This window comes from Podarcis cretensis, assembly GCF_951804945.1.
Source record: "Podarcis cretensis genome assembly, chromosome: 1".
Lineage (NCBI taxonomy): Eukaryota > Metazoa > Chordata > Lepidosauria > Squamata > Lacertidae > Podarcis > Podarcis cretensis.
The window spans coordinates 51,872,838-51,900,028 of NC_137170.1; the positions used below are offsets into that span (position 1 = coordinate 51,872,838).

At 41.2% G+C, this 27,191-nt stretch overlaps 1 protein-coding gene across 4 annotated transcripts in view; it reads left to right on the forward strand.

Annotated features, from left to right (window-relative positions):
• CKAP5 (cytoskeleton associated protein 5) overlaps positions 1-27,191 on the forward strand; it is a 45,508-nt gene that overhangs the window by 1,053 nt on the left and 17,264 nt on the right. For 3 of the 4 annotated variants that reach the window (XM_079950387.1, XM_079950388.1, XM_079950390.1), the window contains exons 3-30: positions 640-846; positions 3,051-3,222; positions 4,610-4,742; positions 5,159-5,262; positions 5,866-5,979; positions 6,336-6,440; positions 6,840-6,929; positions 7,015-7,179; positions 8,224-8,352; positions 9,404-9,583; positions 10,276-10,389; positions 11,236-11,346; positions 12,511-12,603; positions 12,856-13,041; positions 14,081-14,175; positions 15,322-15,379; positions 15,462-15,587; positions 15,773-15,912; positions 16,106-16,280; positions 18,463-18,576; positions 19,459-19,587; positions 19,818-20,012; positions 20,497-20,629; positions 21,588-21,676; positions 24,422-24,490; positions 24,843-24,968; positions 26,072-26,221; positions 26,605-26,808. In XM_079950387.1, coding sequence (XP_079806513.1) covers positions 640-846; positions 3,051-3,222; positions 4,610-4,742; positions 5,159-5,262; positions 5,866-5,979; positions 6,336-6,440; positions 6,840-6,929; positions 7,015-7,179; positions 8,224-8,352; positions 9,404-9,583; positions 10,276-10,389; positions 11,236-11,346; positions 12,511-12,603; positions 12,856-13,041; positions 14,081-14,175; positions 15,322-15,379; positions 15,462-15,587; positions 15,773-15,912; positions 16,106-16,280; positions 18,463-18,576; positions 19,459-19,587; positions 19,818-20,012; positions 20,497-20,629; positions 21,588-21,676; positions 24,422-24,490; positions 24,843-24,968; positions 26,072-26,221; positions 26,605-26,808 — 3,706 coding nt within the window. The remainder of the gene's footprint in view (positions 1-639; positions 847-3,050; positions 3,223-4,609; positions 4,743-5,158; positions 5,263-5,865; positions 5,980-6,335; positions 6,441-6,839; positions 6,930-7,014; positions 7,180-8,223; positions 8,353-9,403; positions 9,584-10,275; positions 10,390-11,235; positions 11,347-12,510; positions 12,604-12,855; positions 13,042-14,080; positions 14,176-15,321; positions 15,380-15,461; positions 15,588-15,772; positions 15,913-16,105; positions 16,281-18,462; positions 18,577-19,458; positions 19,588-19,817; positions 20,013-20,496; positions 20,630-21,587; positions 21,677-24,421; positions 24,491-24,842; positions 24,969-26,071; positions 26,222-26,604; positions 26,809-27,191) is intronic. The other variant, XM_079950389.1, reaches the window with a different exon arrangement.

The following is a 27,191-nucleotide window of genomic DNA, read 5'->3' on the forward strand; positions in this document are numbered from 1 at the left end:
CTCTTTCATAATTGACCCAAAATTTCATTCCTTTGTAATAAATGCATGTGTTCAGATTTGTATCTTACACACCTTTTAACAATAGTGTTACTTTTCGGTAAACTTTGAAAAGCAGGAAAAAAAGTTTCAATCATAGACAAAGATTTGCAATTAAAAGGGGTACAAAATCCAGTTGCAGTTTTTAAGCGAGCATCACATTGCTGCTGCCTTACATCAAGTGGTTTATGGGTAGCCTTAGAGCTGCTGGTCAAGCAGAGAAAAATTAAGTGTTGCATATACATGTCTGTAAACCAACATTTGACATGTACTCTTGAATTACAAGGGAACCTTATATTTCAGGGTGATCTATTCGCCTATTGCTTAGGGTTGGAATGAGTCATTAAAGGACACCAGATACACTTTGCATGAAAATTGACTGTGATCAGACTAAATGTTTAAATGGCTGCCTTAAGTCATTTAACAAGATATGTAAGAGTCCAGCATTAGACAGAAGAACATGGATGGAGATTAGTGCTGTGATTTGTTTGGAGTAGAGTGCATTCCTGTACATACAACAAACAAAATTTAATTCCCCCAGGGAACAGAATGGTTAATGTTTATGTGACCTAAAAGTGTTGCCTTCTTTTTCTTTTTTTAAAGAACAACAGGAGAAGTGGTGTCTGGAGTTGTAAATAAAGTGTTTAATCAGCCTAAAGCTAGAGCCAAGGAGCTTGGCACAGACATATGTCTTATGTTTATTGAAATTGAGAAAGGGGAGATAGTACAAGAAGAGCTTCTGAAAGGCTTGGACAACAAGAATCCCAAGATCATAGTTGCATGTATAGAAACACTGAGGAAAGCACTAAGGTAAGTTAATCTGAAGAAGCTGTCATTCCAGCCATGTGAGGAGAGGGGTGTTTGTGGTGATTAATAGAATTTGGTATTGGTATCTGAGAGTGCACTGAAGCAATTATAACAGTCTACTAGAACAGAGCAATACACTGAATTGTATGACTCTTGATGAACTCTCTTGTAGCTTACTGCACTGCCAAGGAGAGAAATTGATCCAATTTAACAGATGGTTTCCTTAAAAACATTCCTGCTGGTAGCATAGTTGTTCAACAATTGCTGCTTTCAGATTAATAAAATAATTGTTAAAGTCAAAGCAAAAATATTTGTCCAGAATCAAAGAAGCCACGAGAGTGTCACATGCCCATAATGGCTTTGAACTTTAATACTAGCTCAAATAGCATGCCAGGTCACTTTTTTTAAAAAATGGTGGTTTCAAAAGTAGTTTGTGACTTTAAAAATGGGTAGCTCCCACTCGATCATGTTGTGGATGCATCTAAATAACTATTCTAATTCATCTCTGACTTCTTTGGTTATGTTTTGTCTATTAAATAATTGCAAGTCTAATCACAAATACCGTATTTTTCGCCCCATAGGACGCACTTTTCCCCCTCCAAAAATGAAGGGGAAATGTGTGTGCGTCCTATGGGGCGAATGCAGGCTTTCGCTGAAGCCTGGAGAGCGAGAGGCATCGGTGCACCGACCCCTCTCGCTCTCCAGGCTTCAGGAAGCTATCTGCAAGCCTTGCAAGCCCGGTGGGAGTTCCTGCAGGCTCACAAGGCTTGCAGGCAGCAGCCTGCAGCCCGAAGCACGGGGCGCCCTCCGGAGGGCGCCCTGTGCTTAAGGCGAGTGTCCGCAAGCCTTGCGTGCCCGGCAGGAGGTCCTGCCGGGCGCGCAAGGCTTGGGGCAGCAGCCTGCCGCCCAAAGCACGGGGAGCCCTCTGGAGGTTTCCCCGTGCTTCAGGCGGGTGTCCGCAAGCCTCGCGCGCCCGGCGGAAGGCCCTGCTGGGCGCGTGAGGCTTGGGGCAGCAGCCTGCGGCCCGAAGCACGGGGAGCCCTCCGGAGGGTGCCCCGTGCTTCGGGCAGGTGTGCGCAAGGCTTGGGGCGGCAGCCACAGCTGGGGGGGTAATAATTTTTTTTAATTCATTCCCCCCCCCCAAAAAAAAATACGAGGTGCGTCCTATGGGCCGGCGCGCCCTATAGGACGAAAAATACGGTACTCCATTTTCAAAGTGTTTTTAGTGAAGGAATCCATGAAAAAAACTAATTTCCATCTTCAGTACTGTTCAGTTTTGCACCATTCATATATTCAGATACTGAGATTGTTAATAAACTGTTGATTATAATCCAGGTATCTAAATTATTGTGTATATACTTGATAGTTATAAGCAGGAGTATTGTAGCTGCTGCTAAATTAATCATTGCATGAGCAGAACTTTACTCACATGACATTGATTCAACCCATTGCCCATGTTTGTATGACTCAAAAGTAGGCAAACATGAAATTCCATAAGAGGGGAATGCAGGGAATCCAGTTTAAGCAACTATGTGCATTTAAGCCTGCAATCTTAAATACAGTTGGATTGAATTTGTGTGAGAAATTCTTGCAAGTGCATCTAGTCTTGTGTTATGCATCGTATTCAAAGACTCACACACTTTTCAAATTAAATGTTAAGAGAAGGTTTTACATATTGGCAGTTTAGCATGAGTAATCTCAGATTAACAGTGATTGAAATTGTTGCCAGTACAGATCTGCCAGATGAAAGAGCTAGTATACATAGTTCTCCTATTATAATAACTTAAATAAGCCATGTTCTAATGTCACAGTAAGTCATAAACCATTAAAAAGTGGCATTCTGGTGTATGCTGTTGAATCACTCCTATTTTGCTCTTCCCTTTGTCAAATTTGGGAACAGCAAACCATGAACCTTGGGCTAAGTGTAACATGAAAACCAGCCCTCATTGTTAGTTTTCCCCAAACAAACCAGTACTTGTTCTTGGCTTACCAAACACAGTTTGTTTGGAAGGAACAATGAGTGCTGTTTCGCACATTACGTTAAGCCAGTGGTTGTGGTTTGTTGCTCCTGGCTCAATGAAGAGATTCATCCAAGTTCACAGCTCATTCACAGGAAACCATGGCAGTGGCTTACCATGACGTGCAAGCAGGACCTAAGAACCGAGTCAATGTGATTTATTTATTTATTTATTTGTCTTGCATTTCAGTGAATTTGGTTCAAAAATAATCTCACTGAAGCCAATAATCAAAGTGTTGCCAAAACTCTTTGAGTCTCGAGAGAAGGCTGTTCGAGATGAAGCCAAACTTCTTGCTGTTGAGATCTATCGGTGGATAAGGGATGCTCTCAGGCCTCCATTACAGAATATAAACTCTGTTCAGGTAAGCTTGGCAAGTACTGTTTTCTAGCATTCTTAGTGTAAGAAGCCGCCCACCAGTAGAACAGGGTATATTTTTGTTACATCCTTTGACTTGAGCAAAAGGGAAGAAATGAGTAAATCTTTAACCTAAGCATGAGGGAGGGCTGGGGTTTACCCAGAACTCATGCAGAGTCTTCCCAAACAAGATGCTACTTCACGTAGAGGCTTAATGTGACCAGGTCACCATGTCCCTTTCTTTAGCTTTAAGCTTCAAAAGGTAGAGTATCTCCCAGACCATGTTCTAAGTATGAAGTGGCTAAGTAAAAGCAAGAGAGCAGGCATATTTGAACCCCAGTGATGTATCTGTGTTTTCATCGGGCTTTCCCCCCTTTAAGTAGAGGAGCAATTCATAAATAAGAGCACTATTATCCAGTAAGCAAAGGAGATACTTAGAAGTAGGGTCTTGGTTTTAGGGAAAGTAAAACTGTAAATATTGTTGTACTAGGGGCTACCAACCCCATACCCCCACACTTGGCCACCCCCTCTCCTCTTTACATCTTGCCCATCTCTTTGCCAAGCCCCACACAGGACACCCACATCTCCCTTCACCTCACAGCTTGCCCCAACTCTCACTCCCTTTTAACAAACCACTCTCTGAAACTCCTCTCACCCTTCTTTAAATAGCTGTTGCTTAAACTTGCCTGCTTGCTGCTCTGTCGTTACATTGGCCTTAGGCAGCTACACAAACTTCAGCATGACAGGCTTACAAATTTATTATATAATAATAAATGCCCACCAGACCCTAGCTTGAACTGATGCTTAACTAATATTTTCCATGAGAAATCTCAGATGTAATATTTTGCTGCATGTTTTTAGATCTGTCTCAACATTTTTATCTATTTTTAAACTGGCAGATAAATTCACACATTCAAGTGAAGTCGCAGCATTGTATAATAGATTTATCACTTTTAGCTTATGCCTGCATTGTTAGCTGCCAGACTTGATAAAATGTTGCATAACTGATGTGATAGTAATTCATATGTTCAAGTTAGCAAGTAATAACTTGAGTTGGGAATTGTGTTTGATATGGTCCAAAATTTGTCAGCTCGCAAATAATGAATGTCATTTTCTTGTCTTAAGTGAAAGTATACTGCTCTGAATCACCCCGCCCCCCCCTTAAGACAGAGTTTTTGGAGTCCACTGCACACTAATTAATTTCCCTGAATTTAATTTGGTGAAAAAGCAGTTAAATTGAACCTAGGTAATGAAGAGATGTTAATGATCTTCTGCTCTAGCTTTCCTACAGTAGCTCAGGATTATGGCAAGCTTAAGGAACAGTTTTACTTGTGACAAGGGAGAATAGCAATGCACACATATCAGTAGGACATTTTGTGTTTTGATTCTTGCAGTTAAAAGAACTGGAAGAAGAATGGGTCAAACTACCGGTATCAGCTCCCAAGCAGTCACGGTTCCTTCGCTCCCAGCAAGAAATGAAAGCAAAGTTTGAGCAGCAACAGGCAGCTGGTGGAGATGCAGATGGAGGTAACTGTTGGCTTGGGACTTCACAGTAGATAACTTTTGCTGACTAAGAGTCAGATGAAGGCGGTCAAAAAACATAAGCTGGCATAAAATGTTGATGCACATTAATCTCTAGGAAAAGTCATTGATTGCAGAGTTAATACTCTGCTTCACAGCTTACTATTTTACATATAATAAAGTAAAAATGGTGACATAATTAGCCCATCATGGACTAGTGCCATGCTGTTTTTATTGAAATTATTTGTATGTTTTAAACGTATTTAGAACATATTATAACATATGTTTTAAACATTTTTTAAAAATTCTATTAATGTTTAATCATCTTTAAGCAATATTGAGTCTTGTCAGAGAAGAAAGCGGAGGATAAAATATATATAATAACAGTGTCTGGCTATATATACTAACAATTCTTTCAATAGGAGGAGATGATGGTGATGAGGCTGTTCCACAGGTGGATGCCTATGAACTTCTGGAAGCTGTTGAAATTCTCTCCAAACTTCCTAAAGATTTCTATGACAAAATTGTAAGTGGTGATTCAGTTAACCATTATTCCTTCTGTAACCTTAATAATAAATACACAAATGAATAATCTTTTTCTGAACCATAGACACTAAACTATCTTCCCCATTTTCTTGCACAATTAACTGTCTTGTTCTATGTATCTACAAAACAGCTTCATTTTTCAGCAGTCTTAATTAAAATGGCTTCATGTCCAGGGACATTAAAGTATTTGATGGGAACTCCTGAGCTGTCATTGAATGAAAATAATAAAAGTGCTTCAGTTTATCTTGGGTTTCTACAAGTGTGTGAAGGTGCTTCTCCTGTACACAGAGATGCTGCTTCAGCACAAAAGCGCATCATGTCCAATAATGCATATATATAGACATAAATCATGTTATATATATAAGGCTACATGTTTTTCCAGAAACAGTGCACATCTATTTGGGTCTATGTCTGCTGGTAGTAAAAGTTTTCCCTCAACACACATAGAAAAATCTATACTGTCAGTGTAATAAACAAATGGCTGATGAAGGCTGTGTCTGCAAGTGTTCTGGTTAATCTTACAGGATTTGCAACAATTTCTGAAGACCCAAGATATATATCATTTTTATGTTTTGCATTGCAGGAGGCCAAAAAATGGCAGGAGAGAAAAGAAGCTTTGGAAGCAGTAGAAATGCTAGTTAAAAATCCCAAACTTGAAGCTGGAGACTATGCAGACTTGGTGAAAGCTCTTAAAAAGGCAAGGACCTCTCTAATACCCAAATAGTCTTTTCCAAGCCAAGTATGTGGCAGCACTATTACTGTATTTAAAAAGAGGTTTGATAATTCATTGGTTAACACAGAGTGGGATTATAAAGTTCATTCATGGGATTGATTTGATCATGTGACAGTATTTGAATTGCTGGAATGGGAATAGAAATGCTGACATTCAAATATGTGGGAGTGCAATTGATATAGGTGGAATAAAAAGGGGTTGGGTGGGGAAATGCAGTGTCTAGTATGGTTCTCTTGAGTCTGCAGAGGTACACTGCTGCTGCTTGTTTAGACTATTGAGATCTCAGACTATTGGATTGTAATGTTCCTCTTCCCCCGCAGGTTGTTGGAAAGGATACCAATGTAATGTTGGTTGCTTTGGCTGCCAAATGCCTTGCTGGACTGGCTACTGGTCTCAGGAAGAAATTTGGACAGTATGCAGGTCATGTAAGTATGCAGAATACAACTATTATCTGCAGAATAGAATATCTGAGGTGAAGACTGGGCTGTTACTGGCTCCTGCTGCTTGAATATGCAACTCTTCTGTTAAACTTCTAACAAAGCGAGATGAAAAAGAGTATCTACAGGAAGGCTTCCCCACCTCGCTTTCCCCCCTTCCTTTTTAAAATGAAAAATAAGAGCACTTTTTAATATTTAACCTTATTTTAAAGGGCTATCTTGAATAGGCTACTCGCACAGTGTTCCTTGAAGTAGTACAAGTTCAGTGTGTTTGTTTTTCTGTGTATGGGGCAAACAGGAGTTTCCTTATTGTGCACTCTCTTAGAGCACAGTGGGAAATCAAACATTAATTTCAACTTCTTAATACCTTGGTAACAATTTTTATAGGTTGTCCCAACTATCTTAGAGAAGTTCAAGGAGAAAAAGCCTCAGGTCGTACAAGCATTGCAAGAAGCCATTGACGCAATCTTCCTGACTGTAAGTGCATGGCTAGTAGTGTTTTAAACAAGTTTAGCAGACCATGGTTTCGCCAGAACTAATATCCTTTAACCAACCATTCTAGACCACGTTACAAAATCTAAGTGAGGATATATTGGCTGTGATGGATAACAAAAACCCAACCATCAAGCAGCAGACATCCCTCTTCATCGCAAGAAGCTTTCGTCATTGCAATTCTACTGTCCTTTCTAAGAGCCTGCTGAAACCCTTCTGTGCTGCGCTTCTCAAGGTAAAAAAAGTTCTTAGCGTTGTAGAGGTCTTTGTTTGGCTGAAAGTAGTATGTGGAACTGGAGAGTGTTTCTGTAGTGATTCTTGTGGTGGGATGCACAACAATCATGAACTGTTTCGTAGAAGAATTTTATTTCAACCAGGTAGAAGAGCAGGCAGCTTGTCTTAACTCTGGAGAAGAAAGGAAATCATAGAATTGTAGAGTTGGAAGTGACCCTGAGGAGAGATGAGACCGGTATGAGAGCAGTAGCTCTCCAAAGGGAGGAAAGCCAAAATAAGCCAAATAAGCTTTGTAGCCCTTAACACAATTGCTTTTTTGTGCTTGGTTTACTATGAAAAGGGCTTATACATTGTGCATGCTTACAATAAAAATCCAGGGCTTAAGACAAATTGTAAGAATCAATGCAGTTAATAATTTCTGTCCTTTTGCTGCAATGCTTAATAATAATAATCAGTGGTGGAGCATCATCCATTTTTTTTGGTTAGATTACTGCAATATCTTATATGTAGGGCTGCCTTTGAAGATAGTTCAGAAGCTTCAGCTGGTGCAGAATTTAGCAACCTGGTGCTCACCAAAGCAAAACAGCTTGAGCATATAACACCAATCCTGGCCTGACTGCACTTGCTATCAATTGGTTTTTGGGCCTAATTCAAAGGGCTGCCCTTGGCCTATAAAGCTGTATGTGGCTCAGGACCCCAAGGACCATCTCTCGCCATATGAACCAACCCAGGCTCTGCAGTTGTAATTTGAGGTCTGGAGGCTTGACTGGTGCCAGGCAGAACTTTTCTCTATAACCAGACCTTTGACCTTTAACTACATGTGGCGTTTTAGAAGTGGGCATGATTTTTTAATGTATCTTTCCCCCCTTGGTTTTAATCTATCAATGTAGGATTGGTCCCCCCCCTTTCTTTTCTTTTTGTTTGTTTGTAAGTCGTTTTGGGTTACCTTGGGCAAAATAAAAAAATGAAGAAATGTAATAAATAATAATAGTGTGAACGAGAAATCTAGTTGGCAAACTCTTCAGGTCTTGTGTTTTTGCTACAGCATATTAATGATTCGGCTCCAGAAGTTAGAGATGCTGCATTTGAAGCCCTGGGTACTGCCCTGAAGGTGGCAGGTGAGAAAGCGGTGAATCCTTTCCTAACAGATGTGGACAAACTAAAACTAGACCGGGTAAGTCTCACTGTTTTGACACTGAATCATTAGGCTTTGGCAGTTTCTAAAGACAACAGCAGGGACGTGGGTGGCGCTGTGGGTTAAACCACAGAGCCTAGGGCTTGCTGATCGGAAGATTGGCGGTTCGAATCCCCGTGACGGAGTGAGCTCCCGTTGCTCGGTCCCTGCTCCTGCCAACCTAGCAGTTCAAAAGCATGTCAAAGTGCAAGTAGATAAAAAGGTACCGCTCTGGCGGGAAGGTAAACGGCGTTTCTGTGCGCTGCTCTGGTTCGCCAGAAGCAGCTTAGTCATGCTGGCCACATGACCCGGAAGCTGTACGCCGGCTCCCTCGACCAGTAAAGCGAAATGAGCGCCGCAACCCCAGAGTCGGTCACGACTGGACCTAATGGTCAGGGGCCCCTTTACCTTTTAAAGACAACAGCATTGGTGAAGGCCTGTACGTGGGCTTTAGGCCACTGGTGGGGAACCTCCACAGTCTGTGTGCTGCATTTCGGCTTGTAACCAACTTTCATGTGGCCCATGGCAAAGTCATGCTCTGGGGCCTCCACCCGTTCAATCCTGAGCCTTTCCCAGCAAGAGACAAGCAGTACATAGTGATGGGGAAGGAGCTTCTTTAGGAATGAAGGGGAAAGAGGTGGTTAGGCTTAAAGGAGCTGTGGCTCCATGTCCATGGACTTCTTGTTCCCAGTGCAGAATTTGCCACCTCTGCCTGAAGGAAGCTTTCAAGGAGGCAGTCAAAGTCTTTTCTTTTCCATTCTGTTGAGTTTTCCTGTTGCTAAGTGGCCCTTCATATAAAAAAGTTCCTTACCTCTGAGACTTCCATTATTCACTAAGCTTCTTTGATTCCTATATTTGCTTCAAGAGTGGCTGGGGGAAACCAGTCAGATGGGTGGGTTTCAAATAAGAATTTATTTATACAGATAACACCTCAAAGTAACAAAATGTGTTAGCATTCATAAGAAGCATTATAAGTGAGTCTTGGAGGCCTTAATGGTTACATGCTGAAGATTTATTGTAACTCCTTTGGTCTTCTGATTCTGTCCACTAGATTAAAGAGTCTGCTGAAAAAGTGGAGCTGGCTGGTGGTAGTAGAGCCAGTGGAGGAACCGATAGAAAAGAGAGCAAACCTGTTGCTGGGAAGGCTCCAGCTCTTTCAGGGGCTGCAGGGGACAAAGATACAAAAGATAATTCCAAATCTGGTGCACAGAAAAAGGCACCTGCGGCTAAGGTAAGGGAAACTTAATCAGTTTAAATTTTGAGTAGACCTATGTTAATATAAAGAACTAATTTCATGTTCACAGTGAGAAAGTACACCAGCTGCATTGGCAAATGAACAAATAGGGAGCCAGATGTTTTTCTCAGGGGAAGGGAGTGCTCTATATTGGGAGCTACAACAGATATTGGATCATATGGACATAGACTGACTACTCTTTAATAAGTATTGATGTAAACTATTTAGGGTATTTAAGGGTAATAACTGACACTTTGAATTGTCATCAAAATAGAATTTGTTTTGGTACGAAAAAGGAAAACCATAGCTATTGAATTTTGCACCAAATGAAGTATCCAAATGCATCTTTGAATACAGTCCCAAGGAAAGTTCATGACAATATTCCAGTTGGTGCCTATTGTCATGCATACCTTAGTTGGGTTGATATGCCATCAGCATAAAACATAACATTTCGATGGCTGGGTATATGGGAAATCCAGAAATGTAATGTAGACAGATGCTAGTCTTTTGAGAAAAGGCAGTCTGGAAAATGAGAATCCCTTTCTTTTTTTACTTTTCACTCAATTTCCTACCCTCATCCCAACAGCTAGCATGGTCATCATTTTAAAGCTTCAATCCAAGCTTTGCTTGGATTCAGAACTTGATTCAGAACTTTAATTGACTTAACCTGCTGCTTTCTTCCTGTGTAGTCTGGTGGCCCACCCAAGAAGGGCAAGCAAGCTGCAGCTGGTGGGGCAGGAAGTACTGGAACAAAAGGCAAGAAAGGATCTGAAGTAAAGGAGATATTTGAGCCAGAACTCTCGGTGGGTGCTTCATCTGTATTAAAATTCAGTGTAAAATGCTGTCTTTTAAAAAAATACCTGTTCATTTTTTTTCCCTGTGAAGGGTCAAAGCTCATTAGTAGAGCATCTGATTTGCATGCAGAAGGTCCTGGGTTCAGTCCCTAATGGCATCTCCCCAGATAGGACTGGGAAAAGGCTTCTGGAGAGCTGTTGTCAGTCAGTGTAGACAGCACAGAGCTGGATAGACAAAGAGGTTTGATTTGGTACAAAATAATGTTCACATTATTTGAGTCGCTGTTAGGTCTAAACAGAGTGGTATTTCCCTAGAGTAAGTCACAAAATTAGCAACGGCAGCCTTTCCCCCCCCCAAAGCCAGGTATAATGCGTTTGTTCTGAATCTAAAGATCAGTGGGCTTATGAACATGCTGAAGAAGAAAGGGGGAGAGAACATAAAGGGATTAGAGAAGGCCAGAATGGGAATTGTTTGCTAAATTACATAGTAGTAGTATTCAGGATCAGTTGAAATGTTCTAGCCATTTGTGTGGACACCAGTTTTAGGACATTTTAAAAACAGTCTTGTAGTTTATGCATCTGCCTACCATGGATGGGAAATGGCTTTGTTATTCTTGGCCCAAATAAAAGGGAAAGCATCAGATGTTTTATAGCAGTCCTGCAAGGCACTATACCTAAAGTTTGTGCACCGCAAGTACAGTTCAGTGTAGTGTTAATTATTACACCATTTTGTACAAGTGCTCTCATGGGTATGGTTTACTTTTTAATTTAGGTCCCTTGGCTATATAAAATATGCTGCAGCACAAGAATAAGCTGCCAAAATAAGAATTTTTCCTTTTCTCTTTCTGTTTGCAGATAGAGGTTTGTGAAGAGAAGGCTTCAGCTGTCCTACCAGCTGCTTGCCTACAGCAGCTAGACAGTGGCAACTGGAAAGAAAGGCTTGCTTGCATGGAAGAATTTCAAAAGGTAATCAAGTGTGGTCTTTTGGAAGTTAGCCTGAATCAGGGAAGTGGTCTCTTGAGCTGTAAACACTACCTGTTCATAGTTTTTGAAGTCCACAGAAACCCTTGGGCATCATACTATGCTTCATAACCTTCTGGACTATCCCTTTCTTACTAAATGCAGAGTTTGTTCTGATGGGATATGCAAACATCTTTTTCAAAGCTAGAACACTATTTCTGGGAAATTGCATTTTCCCCTCTATCAAACAATCCTCTTCAAATTCATTAGCTAGTCTTGTAGCTTCGCTGATGGAGAGCTGTGAATTGCTTCTTCCCCCACACCTTTGCTTAGGCTATTTCAAAAACAGTTACATTATTGTTCTGTTTTGGTGTGTTATCTCCTCTTGAGGTTGAGTATTCCTTGCTTCTGCAGTCCAGCAAGTGTTCATGAAGCAGAGGCTTGACAACCATATGTCAGGAGTGCTCTGATGGTGTTTCCTGCTTGGCAGGGGGTTGGACTCGATGGCCCTTGTGGTCTCTTCCAACTCTGTGATTCTATGAAGGGTCTAGGGCAACCAGTTTTGAATCCCCATATGATGTTGGTCCCATCATCCCTGCCTATTGGTCACATTGACTAAGGATGATGGGAGTCCCAACAATAATTATCTTCTTCCTTCTCTCCCCTGCCCACCCTTGGTAATATCTTGCTAGCCTATGTTCTCCCCTTGATAGCTGTGGAACACACATCTCACCTGTTCATGAAACCTTTAAACCAGCCCACACTGTTAGCTTTACAAAGATGGAACCAAAGTGATGGGGTTGTATGATGAAGATTTGATACAGTCTTCATCTCAGTCAGCATATACATTGTGTTTCAAAGTCATTTTGACTTTCCCTTTCCTTAAGATGGGGAATGGGGGAGGATATTTAACAAAACCTGGCTTAGAATTCAAAATCTTCAAAACAGAGAAGCTGCTTTTGATAATTTTCATGTGAAACTTTTAAAATTGAAAACTCCTCTTCCTAAAATGAAGGGCATAATAGATACATCTCTTGTTAAGATAATAGATTATGTGGATGCTAAATGGAGGCCTGACTATAACTTGAAAAAGAGTTCCCTAATGAGTGCTGGATTGTATAATGTTTCACATTTTCTAGAATTAATTATCATCTTCTCCTACTCTTTAAGGCTGTTGAGCTGATGGATAGAACTGAAATGCCTTGCCAGGCTCTGGTAAGGATGCTGGCCAAGAAACCTGGATGGAAAGAGACCAACTTTCAGGTAAAACAACACTGTTGTGCTATTAATGGAGCTACTGCTAGGAAAAGCTGTAGCATTAACTACTGTAATCTTTTATAGCAGCTGAAGTCCTGCAAAATTACATTGGTGTTTAGGAAAGCGTTGAGAACTATTCTCTTGAGAATAGTATGCTGAATCAACCAAATCAGACCTGGGAACATACAGCCAAAGCTACGAGGCATGGGCTGAAGCGGAATGTTGGCTACATTCACATCCTTTACTTTTCCTATGCAGGTGATGCAGATAAAACTTCACATAGTTGCTTTGATTGCTCAGAAGGGAACCTTCTCCAAAACGTCTGCACAAATTGTGCTGGATGGTCTTGTGGATAAGATTGGTGATGTGAAATGTGGAAATAATGCAAAAGAAGCGCTGACAGCAATAGCGGAAGCATGTCAGCTGCCTTGGACTGCTGAACAGGTATGTGGAAGGCTAACAATAGTATGAAACCAGTTTTTACATGTTTATTGGTCATTTGTTTTAGTTAGTCTTACTGCCATATTCTTGTGGCTGCATGAGTTCTAGCTGTATTTTCAAAAGCAGTAATTTAATCAAAGCTCTCTTCATACAATGTTAATAGAAGTTTTTTGCTCCTCAGTTTTACATTGTCCTCCTTTTGAGACTGAATTACTGGGAGCAAGTTGCTGGTACCACAGGAGGGGAAAGTGCTCTTGAGCTCAGAATCCCACTTGCTGGTTTCCCACAGGCATCTGTTCAGCCACTGTGGGAAAAGAATGCCGGCCTAGATGAGCCATTGGCCTGATCCAACAGGCTCTTCCTATGTTCTTAAGATAATTGCAACAAGTTTGTGTGGCCATGTGCCATAAAATGGCTTCCAACCTTTTTTGTCTCATGGGCGGCTTAGGTGAAACTGTCAAAGGTGCCATTACAAAATGGTTGCTGCAGGAGTTGCTGCAGGAGTATGGCTAGCCTCAAAATGACTGGTTCATGGGAAGACCTAGATTGCTCTGTTCATCCACCACCTTCACACTCCCTGTACACAAAACAAAAGGCTTCTGCTTGCCATGTGCAGCAGCTGATATCTGGTTAGCAACGGAACTGCCCCATGCTGCTTCCTCTGACTCCCCCCAAAAAACCTTTTTGCAAAGCATGGGCAGCAACAAGCCAGATCACCAGGTTGGAGGGACAGGGTGGTGTGGAGGTGGGGGCCAGGTTTGTTATCACCAGAGGATAAAGCTCTGGGAAGAGGTCACTGCTTCAGATTCTTCCAGCCCACTGCACAGCTGAGCAATGGCAGGTGCAGGAAGTAGAGGTCTTGTCATTTGGCTAATTTTCTTTTTAAGGCTTTAAAAAATCCAGTCGAAGGGAGTGGAGTGCCTCTTGGGTGCTGTTTGCAATCTCTGTAAGTGCCACTGCACCCATAGGTATCATGCCTATTTTAGAAGGTTGCATGTTCCTGATTTGTGGAGGTGGGTAAAGTCTTACGTTTTCATTCTAGGTAATGTCAATGGCCTTTTCTCAGAAGAATCCAAAGAACCAATCGGAAACCTTGAATTGGCTTTCAAATGCAATTAAAGAGTTTGGGTTTTCTGGGTAAGTTTCAAAATACTAGAATAAAGAGCCTTAATATAGAGGAGCCATTTGACTCATAGATCAAGCACTACAGTCAGATATAGTATCATTGGGCATCACCTAAAATGGGTGGAGAACCTCAGGCCTGGGAGCTGAATATGGCCCTCTCAGTTTCTCCATCTGGTCCTCTGGACTCTCCCCCTGCCACACACCCTCTTCCTAGACCACATCCTTCACCAGACTTGTGTTGAGTATATTTGTCTGGCTGAAATGTGTCTTTGCATCCCCCATGTGATAATTCTTTGTTGTTTTCCTGGCATTTCCAGCAGTCACTAGGATATTCTTGTTGGTGTTATATACCATTAATCTGGTATAATATCATTATTTTATAACAATTTTCGTAAATTCAGGCTTAAGGAGAACCTGTGGGATTCCCTTTAATGTTTGAAGACTCCATCATTACCCCATGGTTTATTAAATTTCTATAGCTAAAGAATTTCTGGTTGGTTCCTGTAATTCAGTTAAAGACTTACCTGGGTCAGAGAAACTACTCTAGAATTAACTACAGGCTTATCTAGAGAGATTTAAGATGGGTAATAATAGTCAAATGATGGTCAGAAAGGACACATGGCCAATAACTTTCTCTTTCTGATTCTTGACATCTAGCCTTTGAAAAATAGTGACAATAAGGTGAGGCAATGTAGTTGTTCCAACTCTGAAAGAAAGTTGAAACAGAAAGAGGTTTTTTTCCCCCTTGCCCTACCTTCCATTCTTTAGTTGGGCTGACATCTAGTCTTTCACTAAAAACTAAATACATCAGGCCTGTTTACCCACTATTTCCCCTGTCCCACGTTTCCAGTATAATGTGCAAATTCTCAGCAAGGAAGCTTCAAACCACCTGCCTCAGGAAAATGGAACTAGTTCAGTTCTCAGGATTATTAAACACATTTTCTTGTAGGTACCATTTGAATTGCAATCCCATTGTGAAAACAGACAAAGTACATTGTGTAAATAAGAGCTGAACAGAAAACTAGAGATTTAAATTCCATAGCAGTTGCTGCTTACAAATTGTTCCAACGCAAACAAGTAGCTGTCCTGTATCTTGCTACTTTATATGCATTGTTGTGCTGCTTTCATCTAATCTGTGTGTCCCCCCCCCCTCCCCAGATTGAATGTAAAGGCTTTTATCAGCAATGTTAAGACTGCTCTTGCCGCTACAAATCCTGTAAGTAAACTTCTCTTCAAACTTAAGTTCTAAATACAGTCTGAATGGTTGAAATTGAGCCTTTCTTTTTCCTATTTGACAGGCGGTGAGAACATCTGCAATTACCTTATTAGGTGTCATGTATCTGTACGTGGGGCCCCCTTTGCGGATGTTCTTCGAGGATGAGAAACCTGCTCTTCTTTCCCAAATAGATGCTGAGTTTGAAAAAGTAAGCTTCTTCCAAAGTGCTGCAAATGATTGTATTCAGCAGCTTATTGCACCAATTTAGGAGCCTTAGCTTGTGTGACTTTCAGTTAAGATAGCGTTGTGCAAGCATGTGAACCAAGATGATGTGACTGTCTAACCGCTGCTGACACCCACCCCCCAAATATGCATTCTCTTTTGACTTTTCAGATGCAAGGACAAACAACACCTGCTCCAACTCGAGGCAATACCAGACACGTGGCTGGCAGTGGAGATGATGGGGAGGAAGGAGATGAACAAGAGGATGCCGGAAATGATGTTGTGGATCTCTTGCCAAGAACTGATATCAGGTTTGTATGGCTTTGGCATGCCGAGGACAATTTTTATAGCTACAACTTCAACATGCAAATTTATAGTTACTCATCTGTAAGCTATGTTGTAAATTTGTATTCTCTGTATGCACTGTTAAGATACTTATACCCTATTTCATCTTGTTTAACAGAAACTATAATCTGAGGTGCTAACTCTTCCTCTTCTTTTTAGTGATAAGATCACATCTGAATTAGTGTCTAAGATTGGTGATAAAAACTGGAAAATCCGAAAGGAGGGTCTGGATGAAGTAACGAGCATAATTAATGAAGCCAAATTCATACAGCCAAACATAGGCGAACTTGCACCTGCACTGAAGAGTCGTCTTAATGATTCCAATAAAATCCTGGTAGGTTATGTTAAGTTGTAGAATTGAAAATAAACTTTTTGTAGTCTTGTCATCTTTCAGTTATGAATACCAGTTTCATTTAAATCTTTCATGGAGGATTGAAATGACAGTGTTATCTAGTATGACATTTTAATGCAATTTAATCCCTTTCCTACAATAAGGAGCTGTAGAGTTCGACAATTGCTAGTTTGTCTGTTGATGTGGATGTTCTTTTGGCACAAACAGTGGAAATGGTACAGCTATAAATATACTCTGTGCACCTCAGAGAACCTGCTCTGTTGCTGTCAAAGCAGAGGAAATGCACTATACTACAGAAAGCACAGCATTAGTACAATTGAGCTTTGTTAATCCCTTTGTTGCACATGCTCCAAAGCACAGCTGGGCAGATTTCATAACTCCCTGTTAATGGTGCTTCTGTTTGTCCTGAAAGTCCACTACAGATTATCGTGGTTCCGTGATTTGAAACAAATGCAAATTTAAATTACAACACTACTTTGATTATAAATGCCCATAAAATATGTGTGTTTGTAGCTTTCCCTACAGTTGCACATGCCGTTTTCCATGTATACACAGCTGTTTTCCAGTGTGTGGACAGTAATTTAATTATTTTGTTACTTTTTCTGCTTCTTATCTATCAAAAACAACAACAATAAGTCTGCCTAAACGGGCATCTGTTTGCAACCAAGTTTCATATGCAAGAAACTGCCTAGACTGCTTGGTTTTGTACTTGCTTGGAATAGGCCTTACACTTAAATCAGTCTTTGGGGAAGCCAGAATGGGCTCATCACCCTATGATATGATCGTTGCTGGTTTTTAAAGTGACCTGTCTTTAAGGACCCTGAATTGCATAGCTCCCTGTTATAATTGTAGAGAGACTGACGGAGGCAGCAATTAAGAAAGAATACTTGTGAGAAAGTACCTGAACTCTGGGTTTTACCATTGTGAACACGTACACACACACACACACACACACACACACACACAGTACGGGGGGGAGCTTGAAGGCAATAAAGAGAGGGAATGCTAACCATTCCACAGTGCTCGATTGGAACCACAACTGATCAGAAAAAACAAACAGTGGTACCTCTAGTTATGAGCTTAATTCGTTCCAGAGGTCTGTTCTTAACCTGAAACTGTTCTTAACTAGAGGCGGGCTTTTGCTAATGGGGCCTCTTGCTGCCACTGCGCCACTGGCACACGATTTCCGTTCTCATCCTGGGGCAAAGTTCTCAACTTGAGGTAACTCTTCCAGGTTAGTGGAGTTTGTAACCTGAAGCGTTTGTAACCTGAGGTGTTTATAACTCGAGGTACCACTGTATTTCTATATAGATTCACAACTCTGCTAGCTTTTATTGTAAGGGTACCTGTACTATCCAGTCATTTGACCAGCATGGGATTGCCAAATGGCTTAAAACCTTAACGTTCCAAAGGTCCCTTGTTCCCCTCACTTCAAATAATCTAGGATGTGGCAAACCCACATGGCTTTAGATTCCTCAGTTCCTTCTTTCTCTTATGTAGTCACCCAGGGAGAAAAACAGTTCACAGAGGGAGCAAGAGATATGGTCCTACCTCTCTTTATAACCTAAAAACCTTGATGATTAGAGCTCCACAGCCTTGGGCAAATCATGAATGACATAAAGCCCTGGAGTACCCTTCTGCTAGTAACACTTCAGTTAAGAATCCCAGGAAAACGCCCCCCCCCCCCAATGTGTGTCAGAGAGAGAGAACAATTGATAGGATTGACACCCAGGGAAGTAAACATACATCAACATTTCCAATTTCCTCTTTTTCTGATGTTTAGGCTAGAAGTGTTTACATGGCAAAAAAAAACTGCATGCAAGAGGGAAATGTTGGAACCTCAGGGTTTGCATAACTGCAATAATTGGGGGGGGGTCACAAAGGGTATGGTACCCCCAAATCAGCTGAATGAGGACAGAGCATCCAAAGTATCCACAGAATACTGATTCATCGCAGAAAATCAAGAGAAGGGATTGAATGTTGTCACTGGGAATGTGAATAGTAGCACTCCACAATGCAACATTTTATTATCTACAAGTTAGAACGTACTGCTTCACAAGCTTCTGAAAAAGAGAGATATGACACACTGGTTTATTAAAATGGCCAGAGGAGGTAGACTGAGACAATTTCAGAGTTAAAGTTCATGTGTTTCTTCTGTTTCCAGGTGCAGCAAACCCTGACCATCCTTCAACAACTTGCTACTGCTATGGGCCCAAATATCAAGCAGCATGTGAAAAACCTGGGCATTCCCATCGTCACAATTCTTGGAGACAGTAAGGTAGACTCACATATTTCTCAGTACAGCCTGTAGGAATGAAGGCTATTTGAGACCAAAATCACCTTGTTTCTTGTTTGAATATGACCTCATTTAACACTGACATATACCACTGTCCCTTATTAAAGTTACTGTCCTCCTCCTCCTCTCTGTAACCACCAGTGTTGTGTGGTGTTGGGGAGCTGGGAAAGCAGTGTGGCCTTATTAGCTGTGTATAAAGAGTGCTGTGCAGAAAGAGTGCGGGGTGGACACACCCACCACTGGCATGCAGTGCTTCTAATATTGGATAGCATTAGTATACCCAGGATTCAAAGTTTTGTGTCTCTGTTGTAGGAAATGTACACTTTTTTGTATGTGCTGTAATTTCCACGTCAAGAAAGAGGTGTAAGTTGAATATTTTGCTGAGTTCAGGTGCTGTCTGTCCACAAAACACTGAGTGTTTTGAAAGGTCACATTAGCACTAATCCTCATTGGACATGCACCATGGTTCATCGTTCAGCAAGTGATTAGTGCATGGAAGCTGAGTCAGGGTGAGAAGGTTTGAGGTCAGTTAGGCAAGAGCGGGGAGTACAAGGAAGACTAAATTCCTTTCCTTCTCCCTCCAAAATTATTTTGTAAGTATCATACACAAATGTGTTAGACAGGTAGGAACTCCTTATAAAAGTCATGGAATCTTTTAATGGCTTTCCACTTGGGCCTGTATAGTAAGAAGCCATTGTTCCCTGATCCTTGCAGTCTTTCAAGCAATCTGCGTACTGTAATAAAAATACCTTTAATGGGAAATACAGAGGGAGAAATACTTGCAAAAAGACCCCCAAACCTTGCTCTGTTGATTTTCTTACTGCTGCTGAGGTTTAGCATATGTAAATCTTTTTTTTCCTTCAGAGTAATGTCCGAGCAGCTTCTCTAACAACCGTGAATGCCTGGATAGAGCAGACAGGCATGAAAGAGTGGTTGGAAGGGGAGGACCTTTCTGAAGAGCTCAAGAAGGAGAATCCTTTCCTAAGGCAAGAGGTAAAAGATTGTTCCATGTCAATGAACTTTGCATTTATCCTTTGTCAAGAGTAACTGAGAAAAGCTACTTTATATTATGTCAAATTAGGTAGGTAAATTATTTATATATGTAATGTAGTGAAATGAGGCCTTTCTTTGTATTGTACTTTTGGATGCTCCAGTTCCTTTTAGTGTCCCAAGAGTGGCAAGTATCAAATAGGAATTAAGGGATCTTCTTTCTTTTCTCCCAGCTTTTAGGTTGGCTGGCTGATAAGCTCCCCACTCTCCGCTCTGTTCCATCAGACTTGGTTTTATGTGTGCCTCACCTATACTCTTGCCTTGAAGATCGAAATGGAGATGTCCGTAAAAAGGCACAAGATGCTCTGCCATTCTTTATGATGCATCTAGGTTTTGAGAAGATGGCCAAAGCCACTGGCAAGCTTAAGGTATAGCAAACAAACAAAATAACTGAGTACAAATGGGGGGGGGGGTGTACATCTGCATATGTCTCTCTGTGTGTAACATCATTTGCTTTATGGGAAATTAAACAGTGGAGAAAATGTAGTTCAGTAGTAGAGCATTTGTTTTAGATGCCAAAGTGTTGAGATCAATCCCTGGTTTCTCCAGGTAGAACTGGGAAAGAATTCTCTCTGAAAACCTGGGGTCAATGTAACCAATATTGAGCTAGCTGGACAGATGTTCTGATTCTGTATAAGGCAACTTATAAAACTGCAAATTAACAACTTTGTACATTGGATGAAGTATATTCACAATATTGTTGGTACTGGGAATGTGATCACTGTCTTCTTTCAATTATGTTGACCCCCAGATGACTGTTAAGAAAAAACTATTTTCCATGTATGTAGTGATTTGCAAAATAGGAGGCATGTGCCATTAGGTGCCTTTTAAATTCTTTCTTTTGCTTTCTAGCCAACTTCCAAAGACCAAGTACTGGCCATGCTTGAAAAAGCCAAAGCTAATATGCCTGCCAGACCTGCTCCACTTTCCAAGGCATCTTCCAGAGCAGTAGGAGCTGCTGCAGCCAAATCTCAAGTTGCATCAGGTAATCTTTCTTCATTCCATTGACATCCCACATTAAGCAAATCTGTATTTTAAGAGGAATAGAGGTTCCATTATATTTATAAACCAGGTGTGTCTACAAATAGACACTGCAAAATCTAGGAGATTATAAACAGGATCCTACTGAAGTTCCTTGGGTCTATGGCATAGAAGCCTGCAATCACAATCTTATGGTCATGATGTGCTGTCTGGGCAAGGAGCAGTCATTTTAAGCATATTGTTTGTAAGTTTAGACCTATCTGAATTATTTCCACAGTGGTTTCACATTGAATAAAATGGAAAAGGCTTTAGTTTTTCGCCTATCATGTTTCTTCCCATAGTATCAGAACAAAAGACTTGGGAGACTTACAAGTGGCTTGGTTCTATGTTACCCTCAGAATATGTGTAATTTGCAGGTTTGTTGGGGTCAATTGACAAGAACAATTTCTTTGTCTATCTTGGAATACTAGCTGAGTAATCCAACACTAAAGGAATGGTGTGTGGGTGTGGGTGTGGGTGTGGGTGTGTGTCCCCGGCCTTTGGAACATTAAGGGTAGAGCAACTCTAAGCACTCAATCAATCTTAGATACTTCTGGATGTACAATTTGCTGCTTCAGCAAGATCCAGACAAAAAGTTTATATTGTGTCTTAGTGATGGTTTCCTTCCTAATAAGAACCAAATGGATTCAAAAAGGTACTTCTCAAGGGTTTGAGCATGTCTAGTATGGATTAAAGGGTGTAGATTCTTTGAGCAGGAGACATATTTTTCATATGTCTAAGAAAGGTGATGTAAAAATTCTGACACAAACAGAACATTACAAAGCATTTGTAAAAGTTGCTTTTAAAAGTAGTTTGCAGTGTGACGTGGTGCAAGCTGAAATCTGCTTTATGTGGAGGGAACTTGTTGCATGCTGCGTCTGTTTCCAGCCTTATTGTGTAGTTAAAATTATGTTGATCTGAAGGTTCTGGTGAAGATTATTCGTCCAGCACCATGGAGTCCAAGGCTGATGCCAAAAAAGCCAAAGCAGGAGGAACAGCCCCCAAATCCAAGGTAAATTCTACTTCAGCACAAAGGAAGTGGTTTACAAGGTTGAAGTCTAGGAAGTTTCATTGTGTTTGTATATATTTTACATTTAGTGTAAACTATATGGAGATTTGATAATTAAGAAGTTTAGCAATCCTGTTCTATAAAATAAACAGTTTTGTGGTAATAATGTGCTCTCTGTCTGGAGCAAAATCTCAAAATATATTGAGGGTGGGGTTTGTTTTAAGGGGGGGGGGAGGACTGGGTAGCTGGGATAGCCAGAGTTTTTGAAGAGCCACTGCTAGGAGTAATAGATATTATTGGACTGAAAGGGACCCATCAGATTCCATGTTAGGCCAGATTTGTATGCCCATTTACGTCCATACTACTTTTAGGAGCTGCTTATTGTGAGTGATGGGAGCTCAAGTTGGTGGGCAGAGCCAGAGCTGATGGTGGAGCACTTTTTCGCTCTGTCTCTGCTGCCACCATCACTCTCTTCCTCTTCCTACTCTGCAGCAGCACACAAGTAACCTTTCCCCCCTAAGCCTAGTGCTTTCCCTCCTCACCCCACCCTGTAGTAATGAGAATAAACAATGAGTGAGAGAATGGGAATTTTATCTCCAAGTACAATTGCCATGTCAGGGAGGGTGATTTGGAAGTGGGGAGAAGGATGGTGGTGTACAGGGAAGGTTTTTTTAAAAAAATAATATTTATTGAAATTTCCAGATATAACAGAAAAAAGAGAAAGAAAGAAAAAGAACATTTACCTAAACCTTATTTTCATTAACATTTTTCCCGGACTTCCCCACCTCACCCCCTCTTATATTCCAATTCTCTTAAATTAATTCAGCAAGTTCTTACCCCAAATTTTGAACTTATTATCATTGACCCAATATTAAAAATATATTCCCCCCCCCTAAAATCGACCCCTGTTCCCTTCCATGAATTCCCCTCTTTAATATGCAGAACAGAATGAAATAAGAAGTAAAGAACAAAGTATAATTTTACACCCTTTGGATTCCAAATTTCCCTCCCCCCTTTCCTGGTTATGATCCCCAATGTCCATCAATATCTGCTGTCGGCCTGGAGATCCCACATCTATGTCCAAATCTCTCTCCGCTCCACTTTGCCGTCTTTTTAATAGTCTTTGCCATCTTTTTGGTAGTCTTTAATTTCGAACACCCAATCTTGGAAGGACTCTATCTCAAGAAGGTCCATTCTTTTTTCCATCCAGATCTCTATATTTAAGAGTTAAACTCAAATTTTTTATTTCTTAGACCTTTTAAATCTGGATGTCTCAAATGTTCCCACTTCCAGCTTTGTCCAATTCTTGTTGTTCTCTTTCCTCACTTTCCTCTGGTTTCTTTCCCTGTTCCACTGCAAAAACGTTCTAATTCCAAAAGCTTCTAGTTCCTCTACAGAGGCTTTATTTGTTCAGGAACAAAAACTTGCGTCAAGTCCCTTCCATTCTTCAATAGATAGATTTATTGTCTCCTTTAGTGTAGAGACCTCTGTAGACAAAATAATGTTTCATTTCTGCAGTTTTCCCAGGAGATAAAAAGTCCTGTCCAATTCCATGCGTATTTTTCCACTTACAGCAATTCTTGTAATGTCCCAAAGCCCCCTCTAGAGGGATTATGGTAACTCAGTTTCTTTCCAAATCACACCCAAAAGTCAGAGTAACTTGTTATCCCTTGTTTTCAACAATTTATATCCAAATTGTAACAAATATAACCGGCAAAGTCATCGTAACAAAGTTCTCTTTTTATTCTTCAACTTTGACAGCTACTTTGACAGCTGTCAAAGCCTCTATATCTCCTCACCAGGTGCTCTCACGGATCGCTCCCGGTTCCCGGGGGGGGGGTTACATTTTAGCTCACACATTCCACTTTTCTCCTCCGGCTCAGTCTTGTAATTTTTCATCGTGAAATTAATAACTTTATCAATAAAAAATAAACCCTTCGCTCGATCTTAGTTGTCAAATCTTGCTTTAAGTCCTCTACAACAGGGGGGAGACGGACTTCCTTTTTGCACCTCCCCCGCTTGTTCCAAATTTAAATTTTTTTCCCTTTTAAATCCGATTTCCCAATTACTCACGGGTTATTCTTCTTAGTCCAAATTTTCAATAGAAGAAGTCAGCGCTCTCCGTCAAATGGCATGCGGCTCCACTCGGCAGGGGAAGCGGAAGACTCATAGCACCACACCACCTCCCGTCCCCCGCTCCGGAGCCTTTAAAAAGGCTCCTTCGCAGGTCGGGGGGGCGCAAACGGTGCCCACCGAGTCACCATGTCCATGGGTTTCAGCGCCCATGGTTTTTGAGGGCCCCCGCGTCGCCGGCGCGGCAGGACCCAGCCCCTGCCGAGCAGGCTCCCTCCGGAGCTCGGAGGGAGTCTGCCATTCGGTGATGGCGCCAACCCGGAAGTTGGTGTACAGGGAAGGTTTAATCCTCCCTTCCCTGTTAGGCAGTTAGGGTTTCAAAACGTCCCATTTACACAAATGGGTCCTTTTTTCTAAACCTAATTGCCACGAGGAGCTGAGGAGAGGAGTCTGTGGGCTGACTGTTCCCCAGTCTTACCTTTAGATGCATTGTAGTTCCTATTTGGAGTTTGTAAGCAAGTACAGCAGGCTTGCACATAACAAAGAATGGTCCATATTTACCTTATGCATCACTCAGAGGGATTAAAAATATTGCTGATGTGGCATACACCAGAAATATAATGGTATGATTTGGAGCCTGCTATTAACCACTGAGCATTTTATGACTTATTTCAGCATTCTGATGCTAATACAAGCCTCACCAAAGGCAATAGCAATCTGACAAAGAACAAGCCTACCAAACAGGTAATAAGTGGGTATCACCTGTGACTAGTGCACTGACCAGGAAGGAAATCTTGCTACACTAAAAACCTGCGCACTATGGTGGGCTTTTTCTTCATAGTACTAAAATATACACCTGAAGGCTTCAGCACACATTTTAACACAACTTATGAGTGGGCAATCTCTTTCTCCTGCATGCTAGCGGGATAGTGTTTCTTCTGCTGAGTAAAACATACTTGGAGTGCAGTGCTGCACTACCTGCTCAGAAGTAAGTGCTATTGAGTTCAATGTAGCTTACTTCCAGGTAATTGTGTAGGATTGCAACCTAGGAGATTGTGATTTTGAAAGAGTGTATTCAGTGTTGTGGTTTTTTTAGGGTATACAGGGGAAGAAAGTACCAAGTAAATCCAACTTGAAGGATGATGATGACCGATCTGGTCCAGTTTTTATCTTAGTACCAAATGGGAAAGAGCAAAGGATGAAAGATGAAAAAGGATTAAAGGTGAGAGAAATTAACAACCTCTGATCTCTAGGACTATGCTGGAACTTTGATTTATTCGGTCTTTAGGTATCTGTGTAAGGATGTTTGGCAAGGGTTATAAGAGTGCTTTTGCAGATAATAGTATTTTTACATACAAATACTATTGTCTGCAAAAGCACTCTTATAACCCTTGCCAAACATCCTTACGCAGATACCTAAAGTTAGCAGTAGCAGATACCTAACTACTGTAAGTTCAATGCTATTCATTTTAGGAGTAACCTGTTAATGCTTTTTCATTTAAAAAAACACAGCTGTGTTTTCCACACGAAAGTGCTAGAGAGGAAACATATGAGCTTGATGCTTACTGCTTGTTTGTATAGCACTAAACTATGGTTGCTGGTTAGGCAGGGTTGTTTGTTTTTTTGAGGCGGTAACTACTGCACTTTGTGGTAGAGGACTGCTTTACCCTACCACAAAGTGTTATGGCTAGAGTGGCCAACATTGCTTTTTCCTCCTTTTCTTGCTGCGTGGGCCACTCTAGCTGCACCACAAGAGTGGTCTGCATGTCAAGTAAATAGCTGCTCTAGCCACGCCACTTTGTGGTAGATCCACTTTGGTGGGTCTTGCCAAAATGCCTCTGGGGGCAGGAAGCAGTGGTGGGGGAGGGGGTGCATACCAGCACCTCCTTTTTTCAAATAAAGCACTGTTATTAAGTATGAAATAGGTCAATGCAATTGGTGTAAGTTCAGTCTAATCAACTTCAAAGGTTATTGTGAGGATAAAATAATACTGTACTAGGAATTGAAACAAAATTTATTCTATCCATATTTAAGTCAACGGATACATTTGTGAAGGAAAATATTTTCCATCTCCCAACATGAATTTGTTTTGATATCTATATAGTTAGAAGACAGGTACTATTTACATATTTTTTAACCTAAACCATCTAACACCAGATGTGTTACCAACCAGGTAAATCATTATAGGTATATTTTCTTTAAAATAAGCAGTCTCCCTCTCCCCTTCCTAACCTTGAGGTGATTTTGTTAGGTTCAGGGACTGAAGTTAATGCTGTTCACACCTTCTCTTGAGCAGGGTGCTGATACTGTTTTTCCCCCTCGCAGGTTTTGAAATGGAACTTTACTACTCCTCGTGATGAATATATTGAGCAACTGAAGACTCAGATGTCCAGCTGTGTTGCCAAGTGGTTGCAAGATGAGATGTTCCATGCAGATTTTCAGCACCACAACAAAGCTATTGCTGTTATGGTTGAGGTGAGAAGACTGTATTTGTGGTTGTAGATGAAGAATTATAGTAGCAACTTTGGTGGTGAAAGTATAAAGGAGGTTTCCCAGAGCAGGCAAGCTTTGGAAACTCCCTGTTCAACGCAGAGCCCTACATTATAGTCTCGTAAGAATAGGGCAATTAGTATCAGCCTCCCAGTTTTCTCGTCTAGGCCTTGTGCAACAGGTGTATACAGTGAAGCTAATTATAGGAGCCGACGCAAGTAGCTATTATGCGTGTGCGGGCCAGCCATCTTTCAGTGTCTGGTACCAGGAAAGTTTCCGAGTTATTGTTTGGCTTGTCAGATGACTCTTTAATTTTAAGTGCTGCCTATTTGTCCAAACTTGACACTGCAATTTGCTTTTTCTTCTAGCATTTGGATAGTGAAAGGGATGGAGTGATCAGCTGTCTGGATCTAATCCTGAAGTGGCTCACACTGCGATTCTTTGACACCAACACAAGTGTCCTGATGAAGGTCCTGGAGTACCTCAAGCTGCTTTTTGCCATGCTGAACCAAGAAGAGTACCATCTAACTGAAAATGAGGCCACCTCCTTCATCCCCTACCTTGTTTTGAAGGTATCCAAATCTAGCAAAGGTTTTTGAGTCACGTCACTTACAAAATACTTAAGGCACCCTTTCTCTGGAGCCTTCTGTAGGAATGAAAATCACGACAGACGAGTAGTGGGTGCCATGTGAGGAGCGTCTGCCGGGGAAGTCCCGGGAACTCTCTTTTATTGAATATTACAAACATTGCCACAGGTGTACTTGTGGCTGATTGGTTGATACAAACACAAAGAAACTCATTGCCTATTGGTTAATGCAAATGCAAGGCGGGAATTACATGTGAGGGGTGGGAATTACATGTGAACATTAATCACCGGTAGATTAAAGGCTGGGAAACGAGGTTGGGACTAGACAAGCATGAAACCTAATTAATTATAACTAAAGATTAATATAAC